Raw genomic sequence first — 27961 nt, forward strand, 5'->3', positions numbered from 1 at the left:
AGTAAAGCATATAAAAAAAGATATAGTTATTTTAGGTGACTGTATATTTAATGTGCCTCACTGGAGTGGTGTGACTGTGTAAAAGTAGTAGACTTTTGGCTGCATCAGTAGAAAGGTATATTGTTCAAACCAGGCAGCTGCTCTACCCAACCTGTTCAGGCCCCGCTGGACCTTACTGATACAGTTCTGGGAGCCATGATATAAATGGGGTGTATTTAGGGGAGAGAGATGGCATTGGAGGAAGACCCAAAAGGACTGAGAAGCAAGGACTTCAGGAAGATGTGATAGCTGTCTATTAATGATTTAAAAAGTGTTAGAGAAATTTAACTAGGCTCCTTGATGAGTGAAAGCTTCAGCGAGGTAAATTTTACCCGGCTGTAAGGAAGAGCAATCTGGGTGTCAAAATGGCTATGTTGAAGGTTTCCTTGTCACTAGGAAGGGCTGAGGGCATGCTTGTCAGGACTGGCACAGAGGACACCCCTGTATTGGATGGAGTCAGACCAAATACAGACACCAGACAATTCACTCAGCACCTTCTTTATATCCAGCATTTCACTAGACAATGGAGCCTCAGATGGCTCCTGAACTTTCTTAATTCTATTTGAGCCAAGAATGTATGTTGAGAATGGAGTGGTTCAGGAAAATCTCCACTGTAGCACTTTGTCAATATTCTTATCTGGGCTTGTGGTGCCCAGCGCAGCAGCCACTAGCCACGTGTGACCGTCTAGTATTTGAAATATATGTCCTGCGGAGATGAGCTCGAAGTATAAAATACACGTCTGGTTTCAAAGAACTAGAATGTACTTTTTATACTTGTTGCATACTGAGATAATATTTTTAATATATTATTGGTTTAAATAAAATATTTTAAAAACTAATTTTACCTGTTTCTTTTTAAGTGTAGCTTCTATGAAGTTTAAAATTATTTTTGTGGCTTGCATTATATTTCTCTAGGAAGTGCTGCTCTAGAATTCAGAGCTAACTAACTTGTTTGACTTTTCTCTTCTCTTATTTGTAGACCTGAGAAGATGGCTAAACTCCCCGTGATTTTGGGCAATCTAGACATTACAATTGATAACGTTTCCTCAGACTTTCCTAGTAAGTGTACCTTCTGTGTAATAAACAGACCAGCTTTTGTTTGGTTTTTACTTCAGTTTGTTTAATTTTTTCTTTTAGATTATGTCAACTCATCATACATTCCTACAAAGCAATTTGAAACCTGTACTAAAATGCCGATTACGTTTGAGGTGGAGGAATTTGTACCCTGCATCCCTAAACACACTCAACCTTACACCATCTACAACAATCACCTGTATGTTTATCCTAAGTCCTTGAAATATGACAGTCAAAAGTCTTTTGCCAAGGTGAGTGCCAAAATTGAGTTTTTATTTAGTTTTTTAAAAATTTGCTTTATTTGTTTGTTTATTTTTGGCCGCGCTGGGTCTACATTGCTGCTCGAGGGCTTTCTCGAGTTGTGCACGCGCTTGGTTGCTCCGCAGCACATGGCCTTTTCCCCAACCAGAGACCGAACCTGCGTCCACTGCATTGGCAGGCAGGTTTTTAACCACTGGACACCAAGGAAGCCCAAGTTTTCTTTTCGATACCAAACTTTCTTAGGTTTTTGGCTTCTCATGTTCTTTCATAAATAGTTGCATACTTTAATCTTTTTTTAAATTCTCTTTTTTATGTAACTGTCGCTGCAGGCCAGAAATATTGCTGTTTGCATTGAATTCAAAGATTCAGATGAGGAAGACGCTAAGCCTCTGAAGGTTGGTACTTTATGTGTCCACGTTTTTCCATTTTAAAAATGCAGTTCCTGATACTGCATAGCTAAAGGGACTTCTTAGCACATTTTAGTTGACACAAAATATGTGACATCACAGACTATAGCCACGTACACTGAACCTTACAGAACAGGAATAACTGAGTGCTTGCTCTTAATTGGCAATTTCTGTTTTGTGACACTCTTTAGGGATGGTGTTTTCTTACGCGTATTCAGTTCAGTAAACATCATGTACCTCGCTTGAAAATGTTGATTCTGGTTGTAATAGTAATAGTAGTAGGTTATTGGTGATGTTATTGAGTGCTTACTATATTCCAGGCTCTGCTGTACAGCCTTATAGATATTAGATTCTTTTAATGCTCCTAACAGTCTTTTGAGTTAGGAACTATTATTACCTGCTTTTTTTTTTTACATGATGGGACTAATGCTCAGAATTTAAATGAATTGTTCAGGACCATACATTAATGGAACCAGTGTTCAAACCCAGGCAGTCTGGCTCCAGACCCTAGATTCTTCACTCTAACTATGTGGAAGTGACTTTCCCCAAAGGGAAGGAGATAATATGTGAAGAATATAATACAGTTTTTGCCCTCAAGAAATTCATAGTTTAGTGGGAAAGGCAGTCATGAAGGAAAAGCTCCTGACACATAGAAGATACTGAAATGTTTTTTTGGATAAAACCGAATGATTAGTGTAAAACATTGCCAAAAAGGATACAGGAAAGAAATGAATCATTTCTTGAAGGACGCATGAGAGTTTGCTTGTTGTACATGGAAGGGAAGGTTCTTCAGACTGAGGGATTGTGTCAGCAAAGGCATGGAGGTGAAAGTAAGCAGTGAGCTGTTGCTGTCCACGGAGTGGAGTAGGGATAGGGGAGGGCTGGGAGGTGAGCGAGGGGAGCAAGGGGGCTTGTGGGTCTGGAGTCTTGTAAGTAGGAGAAATCCATCAAAGGGGGCTTCATTTATGCTATAGGAATGCTGCTTTCTTTACAACACATCTGAGTTTAATTTCTTGCTCTATTGATTGAATTCTGGTATCTCCCTTTGCTAATTCTCATTTTAGTGCATTTATGGCAGACCTGGTGGGCCACTATTCACAGAAAGCGCCTTTGCTGCGGTTTTACACCATCACCAAAACCCAGAATTTTATGATGAGGTAAGTGAGGTTTTCAAGGGAAAACCTAGTTTAACCAGTTTTGAGGAAAACTCTAATTTCTTTGCCTAGCAAAGCAAAATTCAAGAGAAGCTGCATATAACACTGAAGTTACAGTGTTAGAACTAAATGTTGAAATATTTAGTTTACTTAACTTTTCTAATTATAAGAGCAACACATTTATTTAAAAAAATAAGTTGGAAAGTACAGATAATGCAGAAAAGAAGAAGTCAAAATTCTTCCTGTATCACTACCACAATTAATATTCTCACCTATTTCTCTTCATACTTAAGTATAATTAAACATCTGTTGGGCCTGAGAATCTTCCTTATTTTGGGTTTTCCTTATGTAGAATTTTACGCTTCCTTGGTGGCTCAGACGGTAAAGAATTTGCCTGCAATGCAGGAGACCCAAGTTCGATCCCTGGACTGGGAAGATCCCCTGGAGAAGGAAATGGCAACCCACTCTAGTATTCTTGCCTGGAGAATTCCATGGACAGGGAAGACTGTCAGGCTACAGTCCATGGGGTCACAAAGAGTCAGACACGACTGAGCAACTAACACACACGCATGGAGAATTATAATGTAGTTCACTCAAACTACTGTGGGAATCCTGCTTTTAAATAGTCAAACCTGGTTTTTCATTATGGCTTGGCTGTGGTAACAAAATGGCATCTCTCATGTGTTTTCCAGTTCTTTCTAGAGTTGAAATACCAACTTTCCTGTTTTGGGTCAGTGAATTTAGTCCATTCATGCTACTCTAGCAAAATACCACAAACGGGGTGGCTCGTAAAGAGCAGATATTAGTTGCTCATGGTCCTGGAGGCTGGAAGTCTAGGATCAGGGACCAGCCAGCATGGTCAGGTGAGGGCCACCTCCCAGGTCACAGACTTCTCAGTTGTGTCCTCACATGGCAGGAAGGATTGGGGAGCTCTATAGAATCTCTTACAAGAGCATTAATCCCATTCATAAAGGCTCCACCCTCATGACCTAATCACTCCCAAAGGCCCCACTTACAACCATCACCTTTGGAGCTAGGATTTCAATTTATGAATTTGTGGGGTGGACACAAACAGTTAGACCATAACAGTGTGTTAAGGATCCATTTCTTCAACAGTCTCAGATCCCTTTAACTGCAGGTGTTAATAAATCAGTTTGGAGACCAAACACACATTTGTGCATGGGTGACATGTTGTTGTTTTGGAATATAAGAAAGATTGTTATTTTTGTCTTCCCTGCAGATTAAGATAGAATTGCCCACCCAGCTACATGAAAAGCACCACTTGCTATTCACATTCTTCCATGTCAGCTGCGATAATTCAAATAAAGGAAGCACAAAGAAGAAGGACGTCGTTGAAACACAAGGTTTGAATGTCATCGTCCCTTTGATTGTTCACAGCTTGTGCATTAGGTTCTTAAATTTCGTTTTGATTCTAAATTTGAGTACTTTCACTGAGGGAGTGTTTAGATGAATTAGAGAAGGTAGCATGCCTGGCTCACATGTGTACATTTTATAGAACATAGTTTTAGAATGCTCATCCCGTGGAGGCCGACATGCTTTATGACTCTTTTCTGCAGAGGCTATTTTCTGAGTCGTCTCAGTTTCTTAGTCATATTGGTATTAGCAGTTCTTAAAGATCGGGCAGTTTAGTAACGTGGCTGTCTGCATCATTTTCCTACACTTCCAGTAATTGTTGTTGTTGTTCTTTGTTTCAACAGTTGGATATTCCTGGCTTCCTCTCCTGAAGGATGGAAGGGTGGTGACTAGTGAGCAGCACATCCCTGTCTCAGCCAATCTCCCGTCTGGCTACCTTGGCTTCCAGGAGCATGGGATGGGCCGGGTATGGGACTTTAAGATCAGTTTACCCCAGTTCCTTCCAAAAGCATGCAATATATTTTCCAGTCCCAATATTTTGGTTTTAGTTATTCATTTTACAAGTAAACTTAGCCCATTGGAAGGCTTCCATGGTGACTCAGATGGTAAAGAATCAACCTGCAATGTGGGAGACCTGGGTTCGATCCCTAGATTGGGAAGATCCCCTGGAGAAAGGAATGGCTACCCACTCCAGTATTCTTGCCTGGAGAATTCCATGGACAAAGGGGACTGGAAGGGTACAGCCAAAGGAGTTGCAAAGAGTCAGACACAACTAGGTGACTTTCACTAGGCCACTGGAAGGCAGTGCTGGTAATAGTTATCATAATCTAGAGTTATAGTTTGGGCATTTTATAAGCCCTGAACTGGCACTGCTTCAGCAGGGAAATGGAAACTTGAGGATGAGATGGGAGTTTGTCTCTGCAAATTAGCCATGCTCAAATAAAAATATGTTCTTACAGCCATGCAAATGATTAGAAATTGTGTTCCAGCTTATTGTAAGTCTAGTAAGCAAATCCTTTATCCACTTCGTATCCCTTTCTGATACATTTCTGATTCGTGAAAGCCTGAGTCTTCTCAGATTTCTCCAATTGGTTTGTTGATTTTATATTCTTTTTAGCCATCTTAAATTTTATCGACTTCAGTTTTATAACATACTTAGTTAAGATCTGCTCCATTTCATTGTGAATGGCTTTTAATATCTCTGCATTTAAATAGCACCAAATTTGGGCCAATGTTATGGACAGGTAGTTAAAATACTCAAAAATAAGGGTAAAATCATAATAGTATTCAGTTGTTATGATTGTTATTATATTATTCCTAGTCTGAGAATGAGAAAAGTGGAGGTTTCAGAAATAAAAACAAGCACAAACATGACCAACCGTTTTCAGGTACTAGGAATACTTACTGTCCTATTTATTTTATCTGGTACCTTATGCCATCACTTTCAGAATCCTGAGTTCAAGTTTGGTCAAGTGATTGGTAAAATTGGAACCTTTCCCTCTCAGATGGACAATAATTTGTAGAGCTGCAACTATATAGAAAAGATAGCTTAGACAATCTATTAAGAAGAGCATTGTACTTGGGAGAAGGAAGTGGGCATGGTTACATGCCTACCATGAGCCAGGCATAAATAACAAGTCAGTGAAGCTGTCTGGCATTCAGTACTTCGTCAGTACACTCAACTGAAGATGCTGTTTGAAGCCAAGGTCACTAATCTGTTGGGATGTGTTTTTTCCCTCCATATTTTTTCAGCATTATGGTCCAGAAATTAAATGGGTAGATGGAAGCAAGCCTCTGCTCAAAGTTTCAACTCATCTGGTTTCCACAGTGTACACTCAGGTACATGCTGTTCCATTAAAATTAGCAGTGACGGCTTTGTGAATGAATTTGCATGATTTTATTAGCAGAACAAAATCATAATTGATATGTTACATAGATATATTTTCACTCTGTAAGTCTTTTTGTAAAGAAAGAAAGTACATATATGGTGCTCTCATGTAATGATATAAATGGATAGTACAAATAACAGTTCTCACAATAAATTTTCCACTTTTGTTGGAGGACCTTTGAAGTCTTTTGTTTAATTTTATTTTTTATGATGTTTCATAGTCTGAATAAAACACGCATGCTGCAGAAGCAAATACCTCTGTGTCCACACAGATATGCTAACAGGCTTTCATTTTCCTTTCTTCTTTTATCTCCGCAGGATCAGCACGTACATAACTTTTTCCAGTACTGTCAGAAAACCGAATCCGGAGCCCAGGCTTTAGGAAGTGAACTTGTAAAATACCTTAAGGTATCAGATGTCTTTCTTAGTAACTCCCTTTTTTCTGTTTGGTGGTGAGTGTTGTTCCCACCCCTGAAAACCTTATAAGGCTGCTCTTCACCAGATGTTCTCACAGTGATATCGTCTCTAGGGTTTTAGATAGGGGCAAGGAGTAGACTCAGAAATGATACGACTTCTGAGTATGGTATGGCAGTCTTCACCCAGCCCCACATATACTTTCTCAGGCCGGCCTAAAACGTGATTCCACATAGAAAACCAGCCACCTGTAGGCTTTTTCTATGAGTGCTCACTGCACACAGAGCACGGTCACAGGAGCATAAAAGACAGTGACTTCAGTCCCACCGTTAAGTAACTTCTAGTTCATTGTAGGGGACAACATAACCTTGGTAAATGTATTCTAGGTGGGAAAAAAAAGAACAACAGAAATAATGCACATAAACTCCTGAGGGCAGGAGGAGAAGGGGATGACAGAGGATGAGATGGTTGGATGACATCCCCAACTCAGTGGACAGGAGCTTGAGCAAACCCTGGAAGACAGTTAAGGACAGGGAAAGCTGATGTACTGCAGTCCATGGGGTTGCAAAGAGTCAAACACGACTGAGTGACTGCACAACAACAATGCACGTAACCAGCCCTAGCTTTGTGCAGACAGGAGGCTCCTGGGGCGAGCAGGAGGGTTGGTCCAGGGGAGTCTCACCCAGAACGTGATTCTAGGGGAGCAGTAGCTAAAAATGTGTTCTAGGCATTGGGACAAAACAGACATAGTGTGAGAAGTGGAAATGGTTTGATTTAAGCAAGGAAAATGGAATGGGGATTCTGAAATCCCTGCTTCAAGTCCCCTTTCAGCTATATCATAGGAGCCATGCGACTTGAAGAGGAACCTTTTATTCATTCTCCATTGCTGCTCTAACAAATTACTGCAGACTTGGTGGCTTTAGCACTTCATTTTCACTTTCACTTTGGTGGCTTTAAACAACACAAATCTGTTCTCTTGCACGTCTTGTAACTCTGAAGTCTGACATGAGTCTCACTGGGCCAAACCCAGGACGTTATTAACAGGGCTGAGTTCCTTTCTGTAAGCTCTGGGAGCTGATCTACTTCCCGGGCTTTTCCAGCTCCTCAAGGATCCTGCACTCCTTGGCTTGTGGCCCCTTCCCACATCTCAAAGCCAGCAATGTTGCATCTCGGAGCGTTCTTCCCCACCACTCTCCTGCTCCCTCTTTGACTTCTAAAGACACTCGTGATTGCTTTGGGCCCTCCTGAATAATCTAGCAGAGTCTCCCATCTCAAGGCCAGCTAATCTGACTAGCAGCCCTAATTCCCCTTTGCCATATAACATAGTCACAGGTTCTGAGGCTTCGGACATAGACATCTCTGTCCAGTAGGTTGCCACTGTCTCCGTTTGTTTCAATGGGTTTCTTCCGTCTGTGTTTGAAGCTGAGTGGAAATTTCTTGGGGTCGGTTTACTTTTAAAATGATAACACGAACCTTGCCATCCTACGCCTGTAGAGCCTGCACGCGATGGAGGGTCACGTGATGATCGCCTTCTTGCCCACCATCCTAAACCAGCTCTTCCGCGTCCTCACCCGAGCAACCCAGGAGGAGGTTGCGGTCAACGTGACACGGTGAGCGAGGTGGAAAGGTGGTACCCTTCTTCCCTCTCAGTGTGTCCACATCTGGAGCACAGCCATACGTATCTGGGGTGCCAGTACATGTTGAACATGATATTTAAGAAACTTGTTTTGATCCCGTATGTGGGGACCCCATCCAATGCCTCGTTTCCTCGTTTCCTGTGGTGCCAATAGCATCATCATTGTTCTACTGCTACTGTGATAATAATGAAATGTTTCCATTTCCACATTACTATTCATTGCTTTATTCATTCCTGTGGTGTGTAGGGTCATTATTCATGTCGTTGCCCAGTGCCATGAGGAAGGATTGGAGGGCCACTTGAGGTCATATGTTAAGGTATGTAAATTAAACTGCCCCGGTCATTCAGATCTGTGGCTCTCCAACTTTTCTTCTAAGGACCTATTTTATTTTCCTTAAATCTAGTTATTTGAAGGTGTATTTTGGATAACACTTAACACCTCTGCTTTCTCTTCTATTCCTGTGCACCTGAATGAGGGGGATGTCCAAAGAGGGGCAGCCATTCATTTATTTCCTTAATTTCATCCTTTCAGCTACATTTCTTTCTTTAAGGGTTTTTTCAAATAATGTGACCCAAATGATATAGAGGTTTAAAGATGGAAGGTTAGCTCTAGCCACCATCAAATTGGACTATGTAGGAAAGCAAGAGATGACATTAGATAAATGTCAAAAAGTTCATCATTTACATACAATATTCAGTGAACATAGTGGCCTTTACTGTTCTGAATAGTACACATGTTCTATTTAGCCTTGAACACCTCTGAATTGTAGTTGTGTATTAATTTATATTTAAACTAAGTTGGGGTGCTTCAAGGAATCAGTTGCTGCATGTCAGTCATGTGACACGTTGATTACAGTTTTGGGGAGGTAGAGTTCTGTCCTGGAAGACCCACCAGCTGAGTCAGATGGTTCACGTGTTTTGATGGGTTCCCTGAAGACACCCTGGGCTCCCTCTTCCTGTCACATGACACCCACCCTTCCCACCTTCCGTGTCCACACCTTCCTCTCCCACCCATCAGTGATACCTGGTCCCTGGTCTCCAACCTTGGGAGCCTCTCCAACTCTCAATCCATCTTGGAGAACCAGTGCACTAAAGTATCTTTCCCCTTTCTTCAAAGTATGCATATAAGGCCGAGCCATATATTGCTTCCGAATACAAGACAGTGCACGAAGAGCTGACCAAATCCATGACCACGATTCTCAAGCCTTCTGCCGACTTCCTCACCAGCAACAAACTACTCAAGGTACGTCGGGAGGGCCAGTGTGGCTTTGCGGTGGGCAAATTGAAGAAACTTCAAACTTCCTGGCCTGATCAATTTCACCCTCTTTGTGCTTTTGGAGACAGTCAGCAGCTCCTCAAAGCAGGTAACAGAGATAACTCTTCAGTAGCAACTCTGCTGTTAATGCTTCTGCTCCAAAGCGAGCCACAAGGCATTACTACATTCAGAGTTTCACAGTCATATTCAGACCAGTGGCAGACACTGAGTTAGAGACTGTAGAGGCAAGAGCCCGCAGGTGGGAGTCAGCCGAGAGGAAGGGCCTCGTATGAGATCCAGGGCGCCCGTGGCTGGCTGTGCCATGGTAGGTGTAAGTGCCCAGTTTCCCGGTGGGACAGCGCTGTTTACTGCTGGACACGTGGAAGCAGGTGCATATCTGCCTTGCCCCTCGGGTCCGACCGTTCGTCAGGAGGTTCAGCTGTGTTTTCAGGTCACACTTGTTTCGTGTCAGTGACCTTACTAAGAGAGTAAATGTCTCATCTTCTGATTTGTTGTTTTCCTTACTGGATTCTTTTTTTTTTTTTTTTTTTTTTTTTTAGTATTCGTGGTTTTTCTTTGAAGTTTTGATAAAATCCATGGCTCAGCATTTGATAGAGAACTCCAAAGTTAAGGTACGTCACTTCCTCTCAAAGTTCGCCTAGCAGTTCTCAGGGGAAAGTCTCTCTCATTGTAGCCAGCACTTATTAAAGCTCTCTGGGTGCCAGTCCCAGTACTGCTCTAGGGGCTTTCTGAGTAGTAAGGCATTTTAGCTTTACAACAACCCCACAGGCGGAAGTGCTAGTCTCGCCCCTTGTTTTATGGATGAAGAAGCTAAGACCAGAGTGCATGAGTGCCCAGGGCCGTGCTATGGTGCATGGAGGGAGGGGGCTTTGTGACCAGTCAGGCTCCAGAGCCCACGTTCATGGAGCACTGTTATTAAAAATCCAAACAGAAGTATGTCTTTTCCTTTGACTAGCTTAGAAGTCTTCACATTTGTGGAAGTAGGAGTAGCAGCTTAAGCATTCATTTAAAATGTAATTACCCGGTGTTTCTTAAGTGTCTTGAACATGGTACATTATTCTCAGGAACTTGGATGGGAAAATCTAATATGACAACACAGCCTCGGTAGCCAATGAGTGGACTCAGAGACACAACTCCATCCCCACCGCACACCTTCTCCCTGTGGTTCCCAGATGGGTGTGACTCTCTGGGTCCCAGGCTGTCCCCTGGTCCCTGCTGGATTCTGCCACAAGATGAACTGACTCTGGACTGACACCACCGCTGGCTGTCTGAGGCTCAGTGTAGATACATATTTATAGGATTCCAATGCAGTAAACCCAGGCGGCCATGGGCAGAATTGCTTCTGAGACTCTCTGGGTCCCAGAATTGCTGTGTGACGGGATTCTTGCTGCATCTTAGCTCCGCAGAAGTGGAGTCTCGGGGCATGTGGTTGGGCGCAGTGGGTGCTTGAGCAGGGAGCAGCCGTCTTGGAGCCCAGCAGCCCCTGCAGTGAATGTGGGAAGGATAAGGGGGCCCGAGGGAGGGAGGCTTGAGCTCTGGGCCCCCTGGACCAGGGATCTGGGTGCAGAGCAAGCCTGGGGAAGGGCCTGTGGATTTTGTCAGGTGGGAGGGTGTGGCTCAGAACCTAAAGCTGTGCTTTCTGCTATACAGCCAGTGCTGGAGCCTGAGGAGGTTTCCTTTTTTTTTCCCCCTTTTTAAATCCAATTTTAGTGCACAGGAAGATGCCAGATGGAGGTGGGCCCTGCCTTCCACAGAGTAACGTACCATCTAAATCATGCCAGCACAGCCTGCCAAGGGAAAAATCTAGCAGATTGTCTCCTTGGCAGTATGCAGCTAAGTAGGCACACTCACACACGTGTGCGTGCGCACACACACACACACCCTCACCATGTTATGTTATAGTGCCTTTCTGTTAAAGATGTCATCTCCTATTCAAGACAGCCTCTAGGCCAGTCTTAGTCTGCTGAGACTGCCACCAGAAATACAATACTCCGGGGGCTTGAACAACAGAAACTCATTTCTTTGTGATTCTGGAGGGGAAAGGTCTGAGAGCAAGGTGTCTGTAGGGCTCGTTTCCTCTGAGGTGTCTCTCCTTGGTTTATGGGGGGTCTTCTCCCTGCTTGTCTGCATCCTAATATCCTCCTTGCGTGTCCTGTAAGGTTAAGGCTCATCTTGATGACCTCATTTTTATCCTAATTTCCTCTTCGAAGCCCCTATCTCCAAAAACGCTCCCATTCTGAGGTGGGCTTAGGACTTCAACATCGGGCTTTTGTGGGGTAGTCGGGGAGAGGGACACAATTCAGTTCACAACAAGGCCCTACTGGATTTTCATTATTTTTGTCTTTAAACGGGATCACTTCAGAGACTGGCGACTTGATTATATTTTTTAAAATAGCCAATTTGTTCAGAAGGTATTCGCTGAGCCCTTATTATATGCTAGTCTCAAAGGTTATGCAGTTAAATGCACTGTGGTTCGTGCCCTCATGGAGATCAGGTGGGAAAATGTGCAGTTAGACCACAGGAGCTATGGTCAAGGAGGTGAGGAACACGTCTGAAACATTTCTGAGAAGTGTATTTAAAATCAAATATCAAATGGCACTAGTGGTAAAGAGTCCACCTGCCAATGCAGGAGAGGCAAGAGACATGGGTTTGATCCCTCGGTCAGGAAGATCCCCTGGAGGAGGAAATGGCAAACCCACTCTGGTATTCTTGCTGGGAAACCCCATGGACAGAGGAGCCTGGTGGGCTACAGTTCATGGGGTTGCAAAGAGTCAGACACAACTGAGCACACACAGATCAGTGTCTAGCCTAGAACTGTGATGGAAAGTTAATAAAGGATTGTGTGTGTTCTTTTCTCAAGATGCCAAATTAAACCACAGAATTTTGGGATCAGTAGCGACCAGAAAGCCACCTTCTTGTGCAGCTGCCCCCTTATTTCACAGACGTGGATGGTGGAGGTCTAGACCCATGAAGATCTAGATCCTTGCCCAGGATCACACAGCCTCACAGAACCAAGAATCATGCCAAAGTCAGAGTCAGCCCCTCACCAGTGTCTTGCCATTCCCAGCCTATTGCCCAGTTCTCTAGCTCCACAGATAAACATTTAGTTTATCCTTTAGGGCTTTACACAGGCCACTCAAGTGCTGCCATGCACAACCTTTTCTGTAAGTTAATTATATCCTGATCTCAAAACAGCATTCGGAGGGTTTTTAGAGGTAGTTTATTTTAAAGCATTCCAGCTTGAAAAGAAACACAGGCATCCAAAAAGAGAATGCTTAACCATAACATAATTTACTATAAAAAGGGATTCTGAACACCTGCCCACCACTCGGGGGAGTCCGACACTGGTCACTTTTAGAGGGGCTCCCCTCCCCCGTGACTTCTGCTTCCGTGTCACCCAAGATACCACCCTTTCCCTAAATCATGCTTCCCTTCCCTGAAACCACACGTTTTTAATTTTTGTAGGACTTAAAAATTGAAGTAGAGTTGCTTTACAATATTATATAAATTACAGGTTGTAATTGTAATTGTGATTCATAATTTTAAAGGTTATATTCCATCTGTAGTTATTATAAAACATTGGCCATATTCCCCTTGTTGTACCATATATCCTTGCAGCTTATTTTACATCTGATAGTTCTTGCCTCTTCTTCCCCTGGCTCTATATTGCCCCTTCCAATTCCCTTTCCCCATGATACTGCTACTGCTAAGTCACTTCAGTCGTGTCCAACTCTGTGCGACCCCATGGACTGCAGCCTACCAGGCTCCTCCGCCCATGGGATTTTCCAGGCAAGAGTACTGGAATGGGGTGCCATTGCCTTCTCCGTTCCCCATGGTAACCACTAGCTAAGTCACACCTTGGTCTAGGAACTTCTTTTCTGCTTTTGAAGCCTGCAGTCACTTTGCCTCATATCTTAGGTGATGAGTTGTGTATGGTTGCATCAGCTGTTTTAGTGCTTGTCTTGCATCTGTAGAGTTGCATGCCCTAGTCTCCAGCCCCTGTGCTCTGGATTTAGGGAACAAGTTCATATTCACCATTTCTGTACCATTGGTGGTTTCCAGAATCATGGTCAAATCCCCTTAGAGTTTTTCTGTTTTTAGGCTGAAGATTGTCAAAATACTCCAATGTGTTTATAATCCTGACCTTGACCTTTTTCCTCATTGGTGAGTCTTATCTTCAGTTGCTGTAACCAGGCACACACCTGTCTCATAGGAGCACCTGGGCCATGGTTCACAGAAGAGCTAGACAGTGCTTTCAGTGTCCTTGAAAGTCTGCCACAAACCAGCACTTGGGGTCATAGAGTGTGATGAGCCTCGGTCTTCATTGTCCACTCCTGGTGCTGGCCAGGCTGTTTCATCTGATGCACACGTATAGGGAGGGATAGACCTGCACGCTGTCGTGCCGAAGGTAGAGGCAATGTCATGTGTCCACCTTCCCATCCCCAGCCAATCAAACTATGACCCCTTTGCGGAGGGGAGCTGAGAATCAGAGCCTCTCTCTGAATTAGCATCTGAAATAGTCAATTTCCATATCACTGCAGATGGACCTGCGAAGTTTGGATTGATTACTTGTGACCATTCCAGACTTCAGTGTTCCATAGGTGATGTACTTAGAATGTATAATAAGTAGTTTTGGGGGGAAAATGCAAAATAGGCCTCACTGTGGCCTCCTGAGGAATTCCCAACCCCCAGCTCCACCCTGCCTCTAAGGTCAGCGTACTTTAGGTTTTTCTTCCCTGTGGTTTAGTTTTAGCAGCTATAATTTCAGCAGACTCATTTTGAGTTTCCTTCCCTCCCACGTTGACTCAAGCAAATTGTTAGCATTCCACAGGTGCTCTTGCAGGAAGCTGGAAACCTGGGTGGGGACAGGCCGAACCTCTTCCCTTAAGTCTCAGTTGTTTAGCTTTCAGCCATTTTCTGTCTTAATTGAGCAAGAAAAGAGCTTCCATTTGAAGAGTGAAAGAAGGGAGGTGTGTTTCCTGTTCTGAGTGGACTGCCCAGACTTCTCCTGAACAATATGTGAAACTCTGTGCATCTGAGATGGCAGAATGGTTAACAGCCATGCTTCCATCCACAAGGGCGTGTTTCAAACAGTGTGTGCTCCAGGCAGAGCATTGAGGAGAGATGCAGGCAGAGTGGAGAGTGTGGCCTCCACCGTGCAGTTGACAGAGTCCTTGGAGAAGGAGAACACGCATTTAGAGGAAAGTGTGTGAAGGTGTCCGTGTGAGCTCCAATACAAGAGGACATTTGTGTGGTGCTGGAGCTGGAGCTCCACCTGGGCCTTGAAGGCCGCCTCCCTTGTGGGAGGAGAATGCGGGTCCGGCAGAGGAAGGAGCTCATGCCCAGGTACGGGCTCAGGCTGAGGGTAGAGGGAAGAGTGCAAACAGGATTAGCTCAGAGACAGCGATGAGACTGTGGGGGAGCTTTGCGGGCAAGCAGCGGACAGTTAGAGATCCTGGAGAGGAAGGGTAGTGACAAGGTGAAATTGAGTGTGCATTACCAGAGTGGTTGGAAAACTTTTATACCAACAAGTCTGCCTTCCCCCTGGAGTTTGAATAGTCTGTGGGCGGGCAGACCTCTCACCAGCAGCATCTGCTGGAGGCAGAGATGGTGGGGGCTGGGCCGCCATGGACGCGGCCGCAGCACTGAGGGAAGATCCCGCAGCAGGACGTAGTCAGGAGTAGCGTTTCATTTGGCCAGGAAGTCCCCTGCCATCTCAGCGTCCTGTCCTGAGCCACCACTCATGTACTTACTGCCCTAGACATCAGCTCGTTAGCCTAGGTCATGTGCTTCCATCTCAGTTTATAGCGCTCTCCGTAAAATCGTCTCATCACCTCAGTCTTTATCACCCTTCCATGTGCATCTTACCTCATTGCTGTGTTGCCAAATTAGGACTCTTGACAATAGCTGTTTGTCACAAGGGGGGAGCTTCATCTCACCCTTCAAAGGCACTGAGTTACCACCTCCTAATCGCCAAGCAGTATTGTTGGTTGGTTGGTATGTTAATTATACACCACTCGTCACCACACTTCTTTCCTTTTAATAAAAAAAAATTATTATAGAAAATTTTAAAAGGAAAGGGAGTAGTTTAATGAATCTCACGTACCTCTCACCCACTCAGCTTCAACAGTTATCAACAATCTGCCATTCTTGCTTTATGTATCCACCCCCACACTTCTCTTTTTCCTAGCGTATTTTAAGAACATTTCCTCAATATTTTATCATTTCCTCTGTAAAACTATAGTGTATAATATCCAATGGGTAAAGCCTTTAAAGAATAGCCATTGCACCATTTTGATAATATCCAGTGGGAAAAGCCTTTAAAGAATAACCATTACACCATTATGACACTCAGTAAAGTTAGCAATATTTCTTTATTATCATCTAACACCCCATCTGTATTCAGTTTCCCCCAGGTGTCTCGAAAGTGTCATTTTACAATTGGTCTGAATCGGGATCTGAACACTGTCCACACATTGCCATGGGTTGATGTGGCCCTGAAGTTCTCTTGGACCCTCACACTGTTCCTTCTCCATTTGTTTGTTTCTTAATGCAGTGTATTTGTTGAAGAAAGTAGGCCACCTGACCTGCAGAATTTCCCACACTCTAGATCTGGCCGATTGTAAGCTTGCAGTAATACACTACCTGAGTCTCTGTACCCTCTGTTTCTTGTGTAGTGATATCTAGAGGCTAAACTCCTTTCAGGTTTGATTTTCTATGTGGCAAGGATACACCTTAGTTGGTACTCCTGTATCTTACTTATCAGGAGGTATAGGATGCCCAGTTGTCCCACTTTTAGTTGTGATAATATTGACTCATAGGTCCATGTGGCCCACCCCATCCCTCCATTATAGAATTTTCCATCCACTTTTCATGGTTTAAGCAGCTGTTAACTCAGCACCATTCGGTAGGCTTTTCTTGGGAGACCTCGTTTTTTAGGAGTGGCTGGCTTGGAAGCTACCTGGCAGTCATGTCTAGTGGTTAGAGTTGGCCTTGCCCGAGTTCCTGATAGCTAATGGTTGATGGAGGCTGACACCTTGGGATCTAGAGTTACTGGTTTGCCAGAATGGAACAAAATCCTTTTGGAATTTCAGATTTTACTGTTCTGTTTATGAAAGTACATAAACTTCCAATTCTTATGACTTGATCCTTCCCTCACTGGATTCTTGAGTTTATGTACATTTACAAAGATTGTCTTGTTATTGGTGTGAGAACTGAGATTACTGTAAAGCTGGAGTTCCAAAATTTCATTATAGTTTCTGGTATTTAAAGCATAAAATAATGCATGCTCTCATACCAAAATACCTAGGCTCCAGTTCTAGTTTTACAAAATGCTGTTTGTTTGCTATTAAGATACTGGTTTGGCTCCTCCAAAATAGGCCAAAATAATAGTGGCTTTGATAAGACAATAGGTTAATTTCTCTCTTTTAGAAAATTATGATCCATAGGCAGCTCAAACAGTGGGAAGCTTGTCCTGCAAGGTCATTTGGGGACTCATGTTCCTATCCAATTATCCAGCCCAGGTAGCATCCTTGTCTGCATGGTTGAGAAGCTGGCTCACCACCACCCCACATTCCAGGCAGTGGCAAAGAGAAGGATTCGGAAGGCAAGCGTAACTTCCTCTTATAGCCCATTGGCCAGAATGAGTCGCATGACCATTATCTTGCCACAAGTTACCCTGGGAAACGTAGCCTCTAGCTGGGAGGCCATGTGTCCCTGTCAAACCCTGGCATTCTGCCACTAAAAGGGAGAAGGGAAGGAAGGATATTAAAGGTCAGTTAGTATTCTTTATTGAATCTTTTCAAGCTTCAGTTTCCTCTCGTCTGTAACATAGGGATGGAAACACCCCCTGCTATGGCGTTAGAATCACATGCATGCATGGACCATCCAGTACAGCCCGCTTCCCATTCTGGGTCCTCAGTAAATTGTTCCACTTATGGAGCAGGAGAGGGGTGGGAGAGGGGGCAGTACGGCCTCACAGAGCAGAAAGCACACAGGCCTTTAACTCACTGTATAAATAGATCCAGGTTTGAGTCTCTGTTATTGTTAGTTGTGTGACTGAAGCCGCATTTACCTGACCTCTCTGATTCTCTATAAAATGAGAGTGTTTAAGAATTTAATGAAAAGGCTATATAAAAATATCTAGTACAGTGCCCAGTATGTAGAAGACACATGGTAAGTAGTAGCTAATCGCTAAGTGATCGTGTGTAATTTCTTAGGTATGCATTCCTGACAGAGAAAAAAATTACTATGTAAAGTTAAAGAGGACTCCTCCTGAGCAGTTTCAACTAGTGACATACAGTCACCATTCTGTGTGTGTTCAGTTTGAATACTTGAGGCTTAACCCTAAGCCAGTGCTTTCTAAAGCAATCTCTGCATTTTACTTTGGCTGATTTGAATGCCTGTACCTTTCAGAGATGAGATTTCTATTCCCCAAAAAACAGTTCAACTTAAAAAAATAATCAGCGTTTGCTCTAAACCCTTTTCAGCTGTTGCGAAACCAGAGATTCCCTGCCTCCTATCATCACGCGGTGGAAACTGTTGTGACCATGCTAATGCCTCACATCACGCAGAAGTACCGAGATAACCCGGATGCGTCCAGGAACGCCAACCACAGCCTGGCTGTGTTCATCAAGGTGGGGGGCCCTCCAGCGGGGAGGGCGTCCACTGGGGGCCACATGTGCTCTTTCTAGCAGAGTGACTCGTACGCAGTAGGTGCTCAGCGAATGTGTTTATGCCAGAGGACAAACTTATTCACAGTAAACACTGATTTGAACCCAACTTTCCACGACAGCCTGAATACTAATCTTTGTGGGTTGTTTCCTCCGCAGAGATGTTTCACCTTCATGGACAGGGGCTTTGTCTTCAAGCAGATCAACAACTACATCAGCTGCTTTGCTCCTGGAGATCCTAAGGTAGTGTGTGTGCCTGCATGTGCATGTGTGTGTGTGTGTTACACACTTCTTTTTGTCTCTCTGAGTGAATCCAGATACCTACCTATTTCTCTGGGTTCACATCAGAATTTTCTTTCAGTCCCAGAGGCACTACTCACTGCCCTCCCTTGGAGATACTAACTATTAATAACTAGAACTCACAGTAGTATGTGAGATATTGTGTGTGTGTGGTGTGTGTGTGTGCACGCACACACGCGTAGTCACCAGGTCATGTCCAGCTGTTTATGACCCCTATGGAATCTAGCCCACCAGGGTCCTCTGTCAGTGGGATTTCCCAGGCAAGAATACTGGAGTGAGTTGCCATTTCCTTCTCCAGGGGATCTTCCCAACCTAGGGATCATTCCGCATCTCCTGCATTAGCAGGCTGGTTCTTTACCACTGAGCCACCAGGGAAGCCTGTGTAAGATATTAGAGACACAGTAATTCCAAATGCAACATAAACATACCTGTTGGTTTTTCTCATAAATACCTGAAATGACTCTCAGCTGCACAACTAAAAGTATTCTTGTTACAAATCATAGTTTATTTAACAAGATAACAGAAGGAACCACACAGCCTTTCTCTGCTAGAATTTTCTGTTTCTTTCCTTGTGTGTCTATTTTAAAGGTCTGCCTTTCTCATTTTTTTCTTGCTTTGAATCTGGTCTGTAATTATAAGCTGCCTGAAATCCTTTATTGAAGTTGGAGGAGCATAAATAATAAATGCCCTAAAAGTCAATGGAGAACATTATTTAGCAAAATGTGTTCCCTGTTTTCAAGTGAATCCCTGAAGCCATGCTGAAATCTGTAAAGTACCCTAGAGCATGTAGCCCTGAGACAGGGAAGAAGCCATAGGCACGTCATTCCTCAGGGGTTTCTTAGGAGGCTGTGCAGAGTATCCATAACTTATGACTATAACCCTTTTTTTCCTGCAGACCCTCTTTGAATACAAATTCGAATTTCTCCGTGTGGTGTGCAATCATGAACATTATATTCCTTTGAATTTACCAATGCCATTTGGAAAAGGCAGGATTCAAAGATATCAAGGTAATCTATCTTTAAATATATTAATCCTAGTCTTTTTAAAAACAGAGCCATTCATTTTAAATAAGAGAATTAGTTCACACATGACATTAAGAATATCTGACGTTTTTCATTGGTGAATTCATTTTTTTTCTCGTTTCCATTTTTTAAAAAAAATTGATAAAATGCTTCATAGGAACTTAACTTTTTTTTTAGCAAACTTAACAGACCATTGATCATGCCAGTGTGACTCTTTTTTCATTGAACGATCCCATTGCTTAAACAATAGAAATCCTTTTTATTTACTGTAGTTTATTTTTATTTGTTTCACTTTTCCTTTTTTCTTATGAATTAGCTTTTCTTTCACCAACTGTGGAGTCAAATGACACTCCTGTAGGTAGGTGTGGGGTGTGACGCTGCTTTCTTGCATCTTCCTCCTTTAAAAGAAAAAGAATGCAAGTGATTGCTGAAATGCTTACGTGTGCTATGCATTTAGGCATTTCCCATGTACTTGGATCAATTTTAAAATTCACGATAAGCCAGTGAATTTGTTCTCACTGTAGCTAACACATCCGTAACATCCCCGGGAGGCGTCTTGTTTCTTGCTCCTGGGATCACTAGGTCCTCTAGGAGGTTTCTTTAAGAAGTAAAGCAAACAAACAAAAAACACTGCTTCACTTCTAAAGTGTATTCTCCCACTGTTTTCCTAGTCCTTGTTTATAGCAGTAGCCGTAACCTTTGTCACACGCAACACAGCTTTTCACATGCTTTCTATGTTTGCATGTTGAGTCTTTATTAACTGTTCTGTATCCTTTCTGAGTTTGAAGAGAATTAAGCTCACAGAGATTTCTTAGTCTTCACTGAGTACGTAATTGAGTAAGACTGGTAATCCACCTAGTCTCTCGGGTCTGTCGTAGTAAGACTGGTAATCCACCTAGTCTCTCAGGTCTGTCATAGTGCGGTATTTAGCACCTTGCATGCGCTCAGGATTATTTATGCTGCAGGAGAGAAAAAGTGGAAGGATGCCACCAAACTTTGTTGTTGCCTAGTCACTCAGTTGTGTCCAACTCTTTGCAACCCCATGGACTGTAGCCGTGAGGCTCCTCAGTCCATGGGATTCTCCAGGCAAGAATACTGGAGTGGGTTTCCATTTCCTTCTCCATCAAATTATTGATGACACCTAAATCAAGTGACCCTGAAATTCAGAGAGAAATACACAAAGGCATTCATTCAGAGACATAAATATCTTAAATGCCCAAAAGAGGCTCAAACTGTCTATAAAAAGCAAGATAGGGACCGTGGCCTGACATTGGTTATCATGCATTCAGCAAATATTTGCCCAACACCAACTCTGCCTAACCTTGGGATACAGTTGTGGACAACAAGGATGAAGTCCCCGCCTGTCAGAGTGATGAGTGCTATGGAGAGGAAAAGTGAGGGAATGGGATAGGAAGTAGGTGACATTGAGATCTGGTGGCCAGGAAGAGCCTCACTGAGAAGGTGACTTTGGGGTAATAATTGGAAAAGGTGCAGGGTTGAGCATTCTGGGCCATTCAGAATCCCCCGCCCAACCCTGCCCCACCACCTGTCTCCCCCTGAGCTGTTCCCCACACGCCAGACACACCTGCTGGTCCCAGCTCCTCACTCCTGATGATTCTCAGCCTCACACAGCACCTCGCTGGGGTCCTCGTGTTCCTCTCGGCCAGTCACTGGATCTGGGCCTGGCCAGGTCCTTGCCTCTCCCAGCACCCCACCCTGCACCCTTAGCCCACCAGCAGTTACTGGCCCATCTGTCCTTGGGGACCATGACTGTCTTTTCCTCTCACCTGTCAGGGTGCTCAGGACCTCTTTTTCTGCCCAGTGGTAGGGCAGTGAACCTGTACTAATCTTCCCCACTGGCCCACCGTGAGACTTGCACAAACTCTTGTAGACTATCAGAGAATTTGGAGCTAGAGGGACAGGTGGCTTCGGTATGAATTTTCATAACTGCACCAGTAGGAATAAGGTTTTTTTTTTGTTGTTTTAGCATTCTCCTTCCTCTCACCCTTCTCACCTGCTCTTCCACCTTCCTCTCTGCACACACACGTACTCACATGCACACATACATGTGTACAGTTAAACCCATAAATAGTTTTCTTCTAAGGGACTCATGTGAATTCAGGCTATGAACTGTCTTTTCAATAATCTCTGCTTAAAACAGTGGACACGAGTGTTCTGGAAGGTCCTGGAAAGGGTTCCTAGGACTTGAGTGAGAATCTAAATAGGGTTAGAAACAACTGCCCAGCGTGAGATTAAAACCAAAGTAGAGGCCCATTGACTTTCCTCTAACAATGGATGCGGTATAAGAATTTAAATCCAAGCCACAGCTTACTGGAAAAGTGTTATTTCAGCTTTAGAGTGTGGTGTTTAGCTACTTGTTTCTACCTTCCCTCAGTAGAGTTCACATTTGGTTACATCTTTTTTCTAGAAGAGCTTTCAGTCTTGTCTCTTAGCTTGCTGATGACTTAGCTAGTTTGATTTGGTGCTTTGTCCATTTTAGTTCTAGTTTATATTAGTTTTCTATTTGCTTTTTGAGGTACAGAAGTTTTAAGAGTATATTTGAGAAGATTCTATATTAAATAAGATCTTCAGTGATAGCAAAATAAGTAGGTTATATGCTAACTTGGTCATTTTAAACACATTGGGTAGAGTATATGGGCATTAATGACCAGGAAATAGATAAATGAACCCATGTAGTGAAGAACATTTTAATAGGCCATGTATATATTTATTCCTTAGTTATGTGTTTGTTGTGCACAAATTACTCCTCTATAATGTTTTCAATTACTACAATATTTGAATTTCATATCAGTAACAAAATTACATTTGTAATATAATGTGCTGTTCTATATTCTAAAAATTGGTCCTAAAACTATTTACTGACTTAATAATTATGTAGGATGTAATACTTTCTATAATCAAAATCCAGTGCATTTATATGGTGGTGGTGGCTTGGTCACTAAGTCGTGTCTGACTCTCTTGCGATCCCTGTGGACTGTACTCCACCAGGCTCCCTGACCATAGGATTTCCCAGGCAAGAACACTGGAGTCAGTAGAAATTTCCTCCTCCAGGGAATCTTCCCAACCCAGGGATCGAACCTCGGTCTCCTGCATTGCAGGCAGTCTCCTGCATTGTGGATTGATTTAATTGTATTTAAACTCTGTTTACATTTTGGAGTGTAGAGCAGTGTTTTAGGTTATCAGCCTTTGGGAGCCAGATGTGACCACCTGTTGACACACACAGGGGAGCCTGAAAGGAAAGGGTGGGCTTGGTTTTTATTTTATTCAAAGAGTATTACATCCCTTCTAACTAAAGCAGCTTGTTTATATGCTCATTTCAGATCTCCAACTTGACTACGCATTAACAGACGAGTTCTGCAGAAACCACTTCTTGGTGGGACTCTTACTGAGGGAGGTGGGGGCCGCCCTCCAGGAGTTCAGGGAGGTCCGAGTGATTGCCATCAGCGTGCTCAAGAACCTGCTGATAAAGCACTCTTTTGACGACAGATACGCTTCCAGGGTGAGTGTTCTCTGATGCATGGAAATGTGACTGATAACATGACCTTCATTTTGAGTAATCCAAAGAAACAAGCAATTAGAAAATTAGTAACAATAGCACAAAAGCTTTCTCTGTTTATGCAATAAAATCTAACAGCTGCCTTTATAGGAAGGGTCCCAGTACAGGGCCTGGCCAGTGCTCGCCCAGGCCATCGTTAAGCTCTCCAAGGCTGGGATTCACTTACACTGTGCATCTTTGTTCCAGAGCCATCAGGCGAGGATAGCCACTCTCTACCTGCCTCTGTTCGGTCTGCTGATTGAGAACGTCCAGCGGATCAACGTGAGAGATGTGTCTCCCTTCCCAGTGAACCCTGGCAGTGTACGTAAGCACACTCACACAGACACGGCCTGCATTTGTTTCCTGCGGCTTCCCTAACAAAACACCTCGGACAGGGTGGCCCAGAGCAAGTAGGAATTTATTCCTTCACTGTCAGAGGGCCAGAGATCCAAAATCAAGGTGTCAGCGGGGTTGGTTCCCTCTGGAGGTGCTGGGTGAAGAGCTAGGGCTGTGCCACTCTCCCAGCCACTGGTGCTTGCCTGGAACGCTTGCCGTGTTTGGCCGTGGCTGTGTGACTCAGTCTCTGCCTGTCTTCCATGGTGTTCTCTCTGGTGTGCGTCCGTGTCCCTGGTATCCTGTCCCATCCTTATAAGGACACCAGGGCTTGGATTTCATCCACAGTGACCTCATCTTATCTTACATCTTAATGACATCTGCAGAGACCCTCTTTCCAAATAAGGTTGCATTCTGAGGTTCAGGGTGGATGTGCATTTGGAGGGACACTCTTCAACTGTATACCCCTCCTTTTTGCCCCCCAAACCATAATAATCTACAGTAGTCTTGGTAAATTGCATTTCTGGCTAAGATGGGGTCAATCAGTAAACCTTCAGCTCTTGTTAAAAATCATTCTTAAAAAGAAAAATATTATAAAAAGCCATGCTTTCCTGATGGCTCACTTTCTTATAAGATGTCAGGATCTTTGTGTATCCAAGAAAAACTTATAGAGGAAGGAATTTATTAAAAAAAAAATCATAATTCTACATAATTCTAACCTGTGTATTACGAGATGTCAGTGCTAGTCCCAGTCCTGGTGTATTAATAGCATACCACACAGTCTTTGAAAAGCCACTTCTTTGGGCTTAATTTTCCATGTGTCTATAAAATTAGAAAGATAATCAGACTAGATGTCGGCGGGGCCAAGGTGAGCAATCCCACCTTCCCTAATTGACCACCTTAATTTATTTTAGCCTTATGCAGATATTTAAAGGTATATTGGAAATGAAGTTGAGTGAAGGGTGATGCCAGGTATGATCTCAGAGCCTTTTGGTTGGAGACAGTCAGCTGTTAATTTGGACAGGTTAGCAGTTCAGTGTCCTTTTCCTGTTTATTCTAGACCCTTGTACTGGCTCCATCGTTCATCTTACCACTGTCATGATGGCATACACTGGGGAGTTCCCTTGTGTGTTTCTTTTCTGTCCCTTTTTCTCCTACAGTGGAGCTTTGTCCTGGTTTTTATACCTCTCTCCTCTGAGTACATCTCCTACCTGATGGTGCATTGAGAGGAGCCCTATTTGTAGAGCGTGTTTTGTATCAATAGTTCCAAGGAGCATGAGTGGTCACTGTCCTTAAATGGGCTTCACCACACTCATCTCACCCTTGCCAACACTGCCCAGCACCTGTGTGTTCTCTAAATCTGTCTGCTTTTCTAATCAGAATAAGCAGTTCAGGGTCCTCTCTGTACTCCTTCAACCCTGAGAAACGTGAACACCATCTTTTTCTCTGGCTTCCACCGAAGTATAATCTCTGTTACGACACAACTTCACAATGAACACAATTTCTTGGGAGTTCACAAGAAGCGCCTAACCTGCAGAGGTTTTCACCACCGCTATTGTGAGGTCATGATTGCTCATTTGGGAGGATTTCTGATGTGAGAGAAAAACCAACATTCTAGTTAGAGCACTCGAGGCTTCTTCTGAAGGAAGAAACCTGCTGAAATAACCTAGAAAGATGCTGGGTATCCAAGCTGTGGAAAGGGAGAGATGCTAGACCTTCTGGGGGAAGACAGGACTCCCTGGGCCAAGGCTGCTCTGCCCCCCAGGCCTGAAGTGCCCTATGCTCCCCACTCCTGCTGCAACCCGCCCCCTCCGTCCTCCCCTCACAGGCTCCATGCTGGTCCTCCCACCCACACGTGATGGGCAGGCCAGGCCATTCTGCCCTGTTCTCCCGCTCACACTCACACTTCCAAGAATGGTCGGTGACTCTTTTAAAACCATCTTTAATGATTTCTTGTCTCTCTCCCCCTTCAACAGACTGTGAAGGAAGAATCCCTCACTTTGCCGGCAGTGAACCCGTTAGTGACGCCCCAGAAGTCTGGGGGCACGCTGGACGCCAGCCTGCACAAGGACCTCTTTGGCGCCATCTCTGGCATTGGTAATGCTTGGACTCTGACCTGCTTCTGGCTAGTTGTACTCAAAAAGTGTCTTTAATCCAGTCATCCATTAGCTTTCAGATCAGAACTTTGAAGTCTTGAGTTTCTGCTTCACATGTTCTTTTTCTTATTTTGCCGCTCAGCTCTGAAACCCCCCCTCAACCCTACCCTGAAATAAAGATCCCCAATTTGCAGGAATTCCGAATATAGTACACTTAATTGCATATTTGTCTTGTTTGCTTTGTGTTTAATGCATGTTAATTTTTCATTTTAAATCTTCAAATTAGATTGTTTATGCCATTAGGAGAAGAAAATCTTTGCAGGTGTGTGGGGGGGGTTAGGGTTTATTTGTAGTGTTAACCATTTAGATGAAATGTGAGAAAGTAATTCCTGAAGGAGTTACTGGTTTATGGCTCGAATGCAATGCTGAAATCAGTTTTCTAAAATCTCTTTCCTAGAATGTTTTTTTTCCCTATCTAAACTAATGTTAGAGCAGCCCCCATGGGGAGGAAAACAGATGGCATAATTCAAGATTCAAACTGAGTAGTTTTTCCGTTTAAAAAAATGCCTGAGAAATGTACTGATTAATATTCTGACTAATTGAGCCCATGTGCCAGCTCCTTCATAAAGATAATGGTACAAAAATATACATACATCTTCACAGACACTCACAGGCTTATGCTGTCTCTATCTCTCCCTCTGTTTTACACCACAGTTTGAATAAATGAAGCACCCAACTGTGGCTGGTGCTCAGACCACCCAATGATGGAATTAACCCCCAGGGCAGAATAAAAGGGCAGTCCTTTTATCTAATTAATCTGCAGGCTTATTGTTCATTCTGAGTTTATGTCCTTAGCTTTTGTGTTGTTCTTGTTGTTAACATGCTATTTCATGTAGGCAACGAAGCTGGCCAGACTATAAAATTGGAAATCTCACACCAGTGCTCAGATTTATCCTCGAACACCCATACAGTCTTTAATCTTGCTTATGTTTATGTGTATTTTTCATAGTTCTGTTTACCTCATTTGGCACCGTAAAGATGAAATGAGTTAATTCATCCAGAATGCAGAGCCTGGCACACAGCATTTCCACTGCCTTCCTCCTGGGGCTCTCACGCTGACCACTCACCCAGCCACTCTCTGGAAGTGGGAAGGGGTCCCTTCCAGGCTCTGTCTGCAGCGGTCCATGGCACTGGCTTTAAAGTCAGACAGTTGTGTCCTTGGGTCCAGACTTCCACCATTTACAATTGCAAGGGCAAGATGTCTGTCCTCTTCATCCTGTGCCCACATTTCAAAAACAGCCCTGGTGAGGGAAGAAGAGCTAGTGTGGTGCTGCAGAGCTTGGCAAGGTAGACACCTCAGTGTTGTTATTTGACTGCCATTGTAACGGGCACAGTTCTTCAGCGTTATTCATGCTTTGTGATGGACTCTTAGTAGCCAGTCAAATGAGTCCCGCAGCCTAAATCTTAACTCTGTGTTCCCTCTGACCAGCATTTCTGTAGGATCCAAGGCTTTGCGGAAACGGTGAAACTAGAATGAGGTGATGTTTTGACTCTGGCTTAATTTCTCCAGTTCCACATTCGCCCGGTTAGGGTTTGGGATTCCTTGAGAACATAGAGCTGAGCCGTGGGGGGGGGTCTTCAGCACAACTTCAGTGGCATAAATGGCCTTCGATTGCTCTGTGCTCATGGTGAAGTTATGAAAAGTACTTGAGACTAATTTTGTCTTTTTCATTCTTTCTTGAATTTTAAGATCTGGATCCACTTTTCACGGGGATTCACCGCAGCAGACTTATTTATACTTGGGCTTTTATCTATGACCCCACCTTCCCCTCACCCCCCATCTTTAAACACTGTAATCCTAACTTCCTTTTAGAAATGCCTTCCAGGGAAGCCCCCACCTTTGAACTGGGTTTGCTGGTTGTTTTCTGGTAGCTTTAGCTCTTCTTTTATTCACCAGGGAATTCCATATCTCGAGGAGATTCTCCTTCCACACTTACTGAGGATGTGCCCTCAGCATTGTTTTTTTTTTTTAATGCCTTTGGAACATGATGCATGAAAATTTCTAAAACCAATTCATCGCCTGAATAAAAACTACTGTAAGATTACATTCATTTTAAAAGGCATGCATTCTTAGGCTCAGAGTTCTTTTTTCCACCTACTCAGTGTATTGCTTTTTGCTGTCTGTACCAAAGGGGAGAGAGTTGAACTAAAGTTCTCTGAAAAGTTATGCACCGGGCCAGGATATTAAATACAGACAAACACAGGCAACAGGAACATGGTTCTAACTAAGCCTGTTGATTTTGATTTATTGCATTTCCATCTGTTTGCCTTTAGATTAGGACTCTTGTTCTGGAATTGAGCCTAAACTCTGAGAATTCAGGGTCTAATTTTACTTTCCCCAGAGTCTCTTTCTCCTGAGCTCCACATTAAATATGAAGTCCGGTTATATTAGGAGGCTG

The 27961-nt window shown here is 43.6% G+C and overlaps 1 protein-coding gene across 17 annotated transcripts in view; it reads left to right on the forward strand.

The window, feature by feature from the left end:
- DOCK9 (dedicator of cytokinesis 9) overlaps positions 1–27961 on the forward strand; it is a 284352-nt gene that overhangs the window by 193357 nt on the left and 63034 nt on the right. For all 17 annotated transcript variants that reach the window (XM_044927109.2, XM_044927115.2, XM_044927118.2 and 14 more), the window contains exons 16-33: positions 1019–1098; positions 1177–1364; positions 1704–1769; positions 2846–2938; positions 4176–4299; positions 4654–4775; positions 6062–6148; positions 6516–6605; positions 8106–8221; positions 8495–8564; positions 9365–9490; positions 10063–10134; positions 18013–18159; positions 18355–18438; positions 19391–19502; positions 22859–23037; positions 23281–23394; positions 25383–25503. In XM_044927109.2, coding sequence (XP_044783044.2) covers positions 1019–1098; positions 1177–1364; positions 1704–1769; positions 2846–2938; positions 4176–4299; positions 4654–4775; positions 6062–6148; positions 6516–6605; positions 8106–8221; positions 8495–8564; positions 9365–9490; positions 10063–10134; positions 18013–18159; positions 18355–18438; positions 19391–19502; positions 22859–23037; positions 23281–23394; positions 25383–25503 — 1991 coding nt within the window. The remainder of the gene's footprint in view (positions 1–1018; positions 1099–1176; positions 1365–1703; positions 1770–2845; positions 2939–4175; positions 4300–4653; positions 4776–6061; positions 6149–6515; positions 6606–8105; positions 8222–8494; positions 8565–9364; positions 9491–10062; positions 10135–18012; positions 18160–18354; positions 18439–19390; positions 19503–22858; positions 23038–23280; positions 23395–25382; positions 25504–27961) is intronic.

The sequence above is a fragment of the Bubalus bubalis genome, chromosome 13, assembly GCF_019923935.1.
Source record: "Bubalus bubalis isolate 160015118507 breed Murrah chromosome 13, NDDB_SH_1, whole genome shotgun sequence".
Taxonomy (NCBI): Eukaryota; Metazoa; Chordata; class Mammalia; order Artiodactyla; family Bovidae; genus Bubalus; species Bubalus bubalis.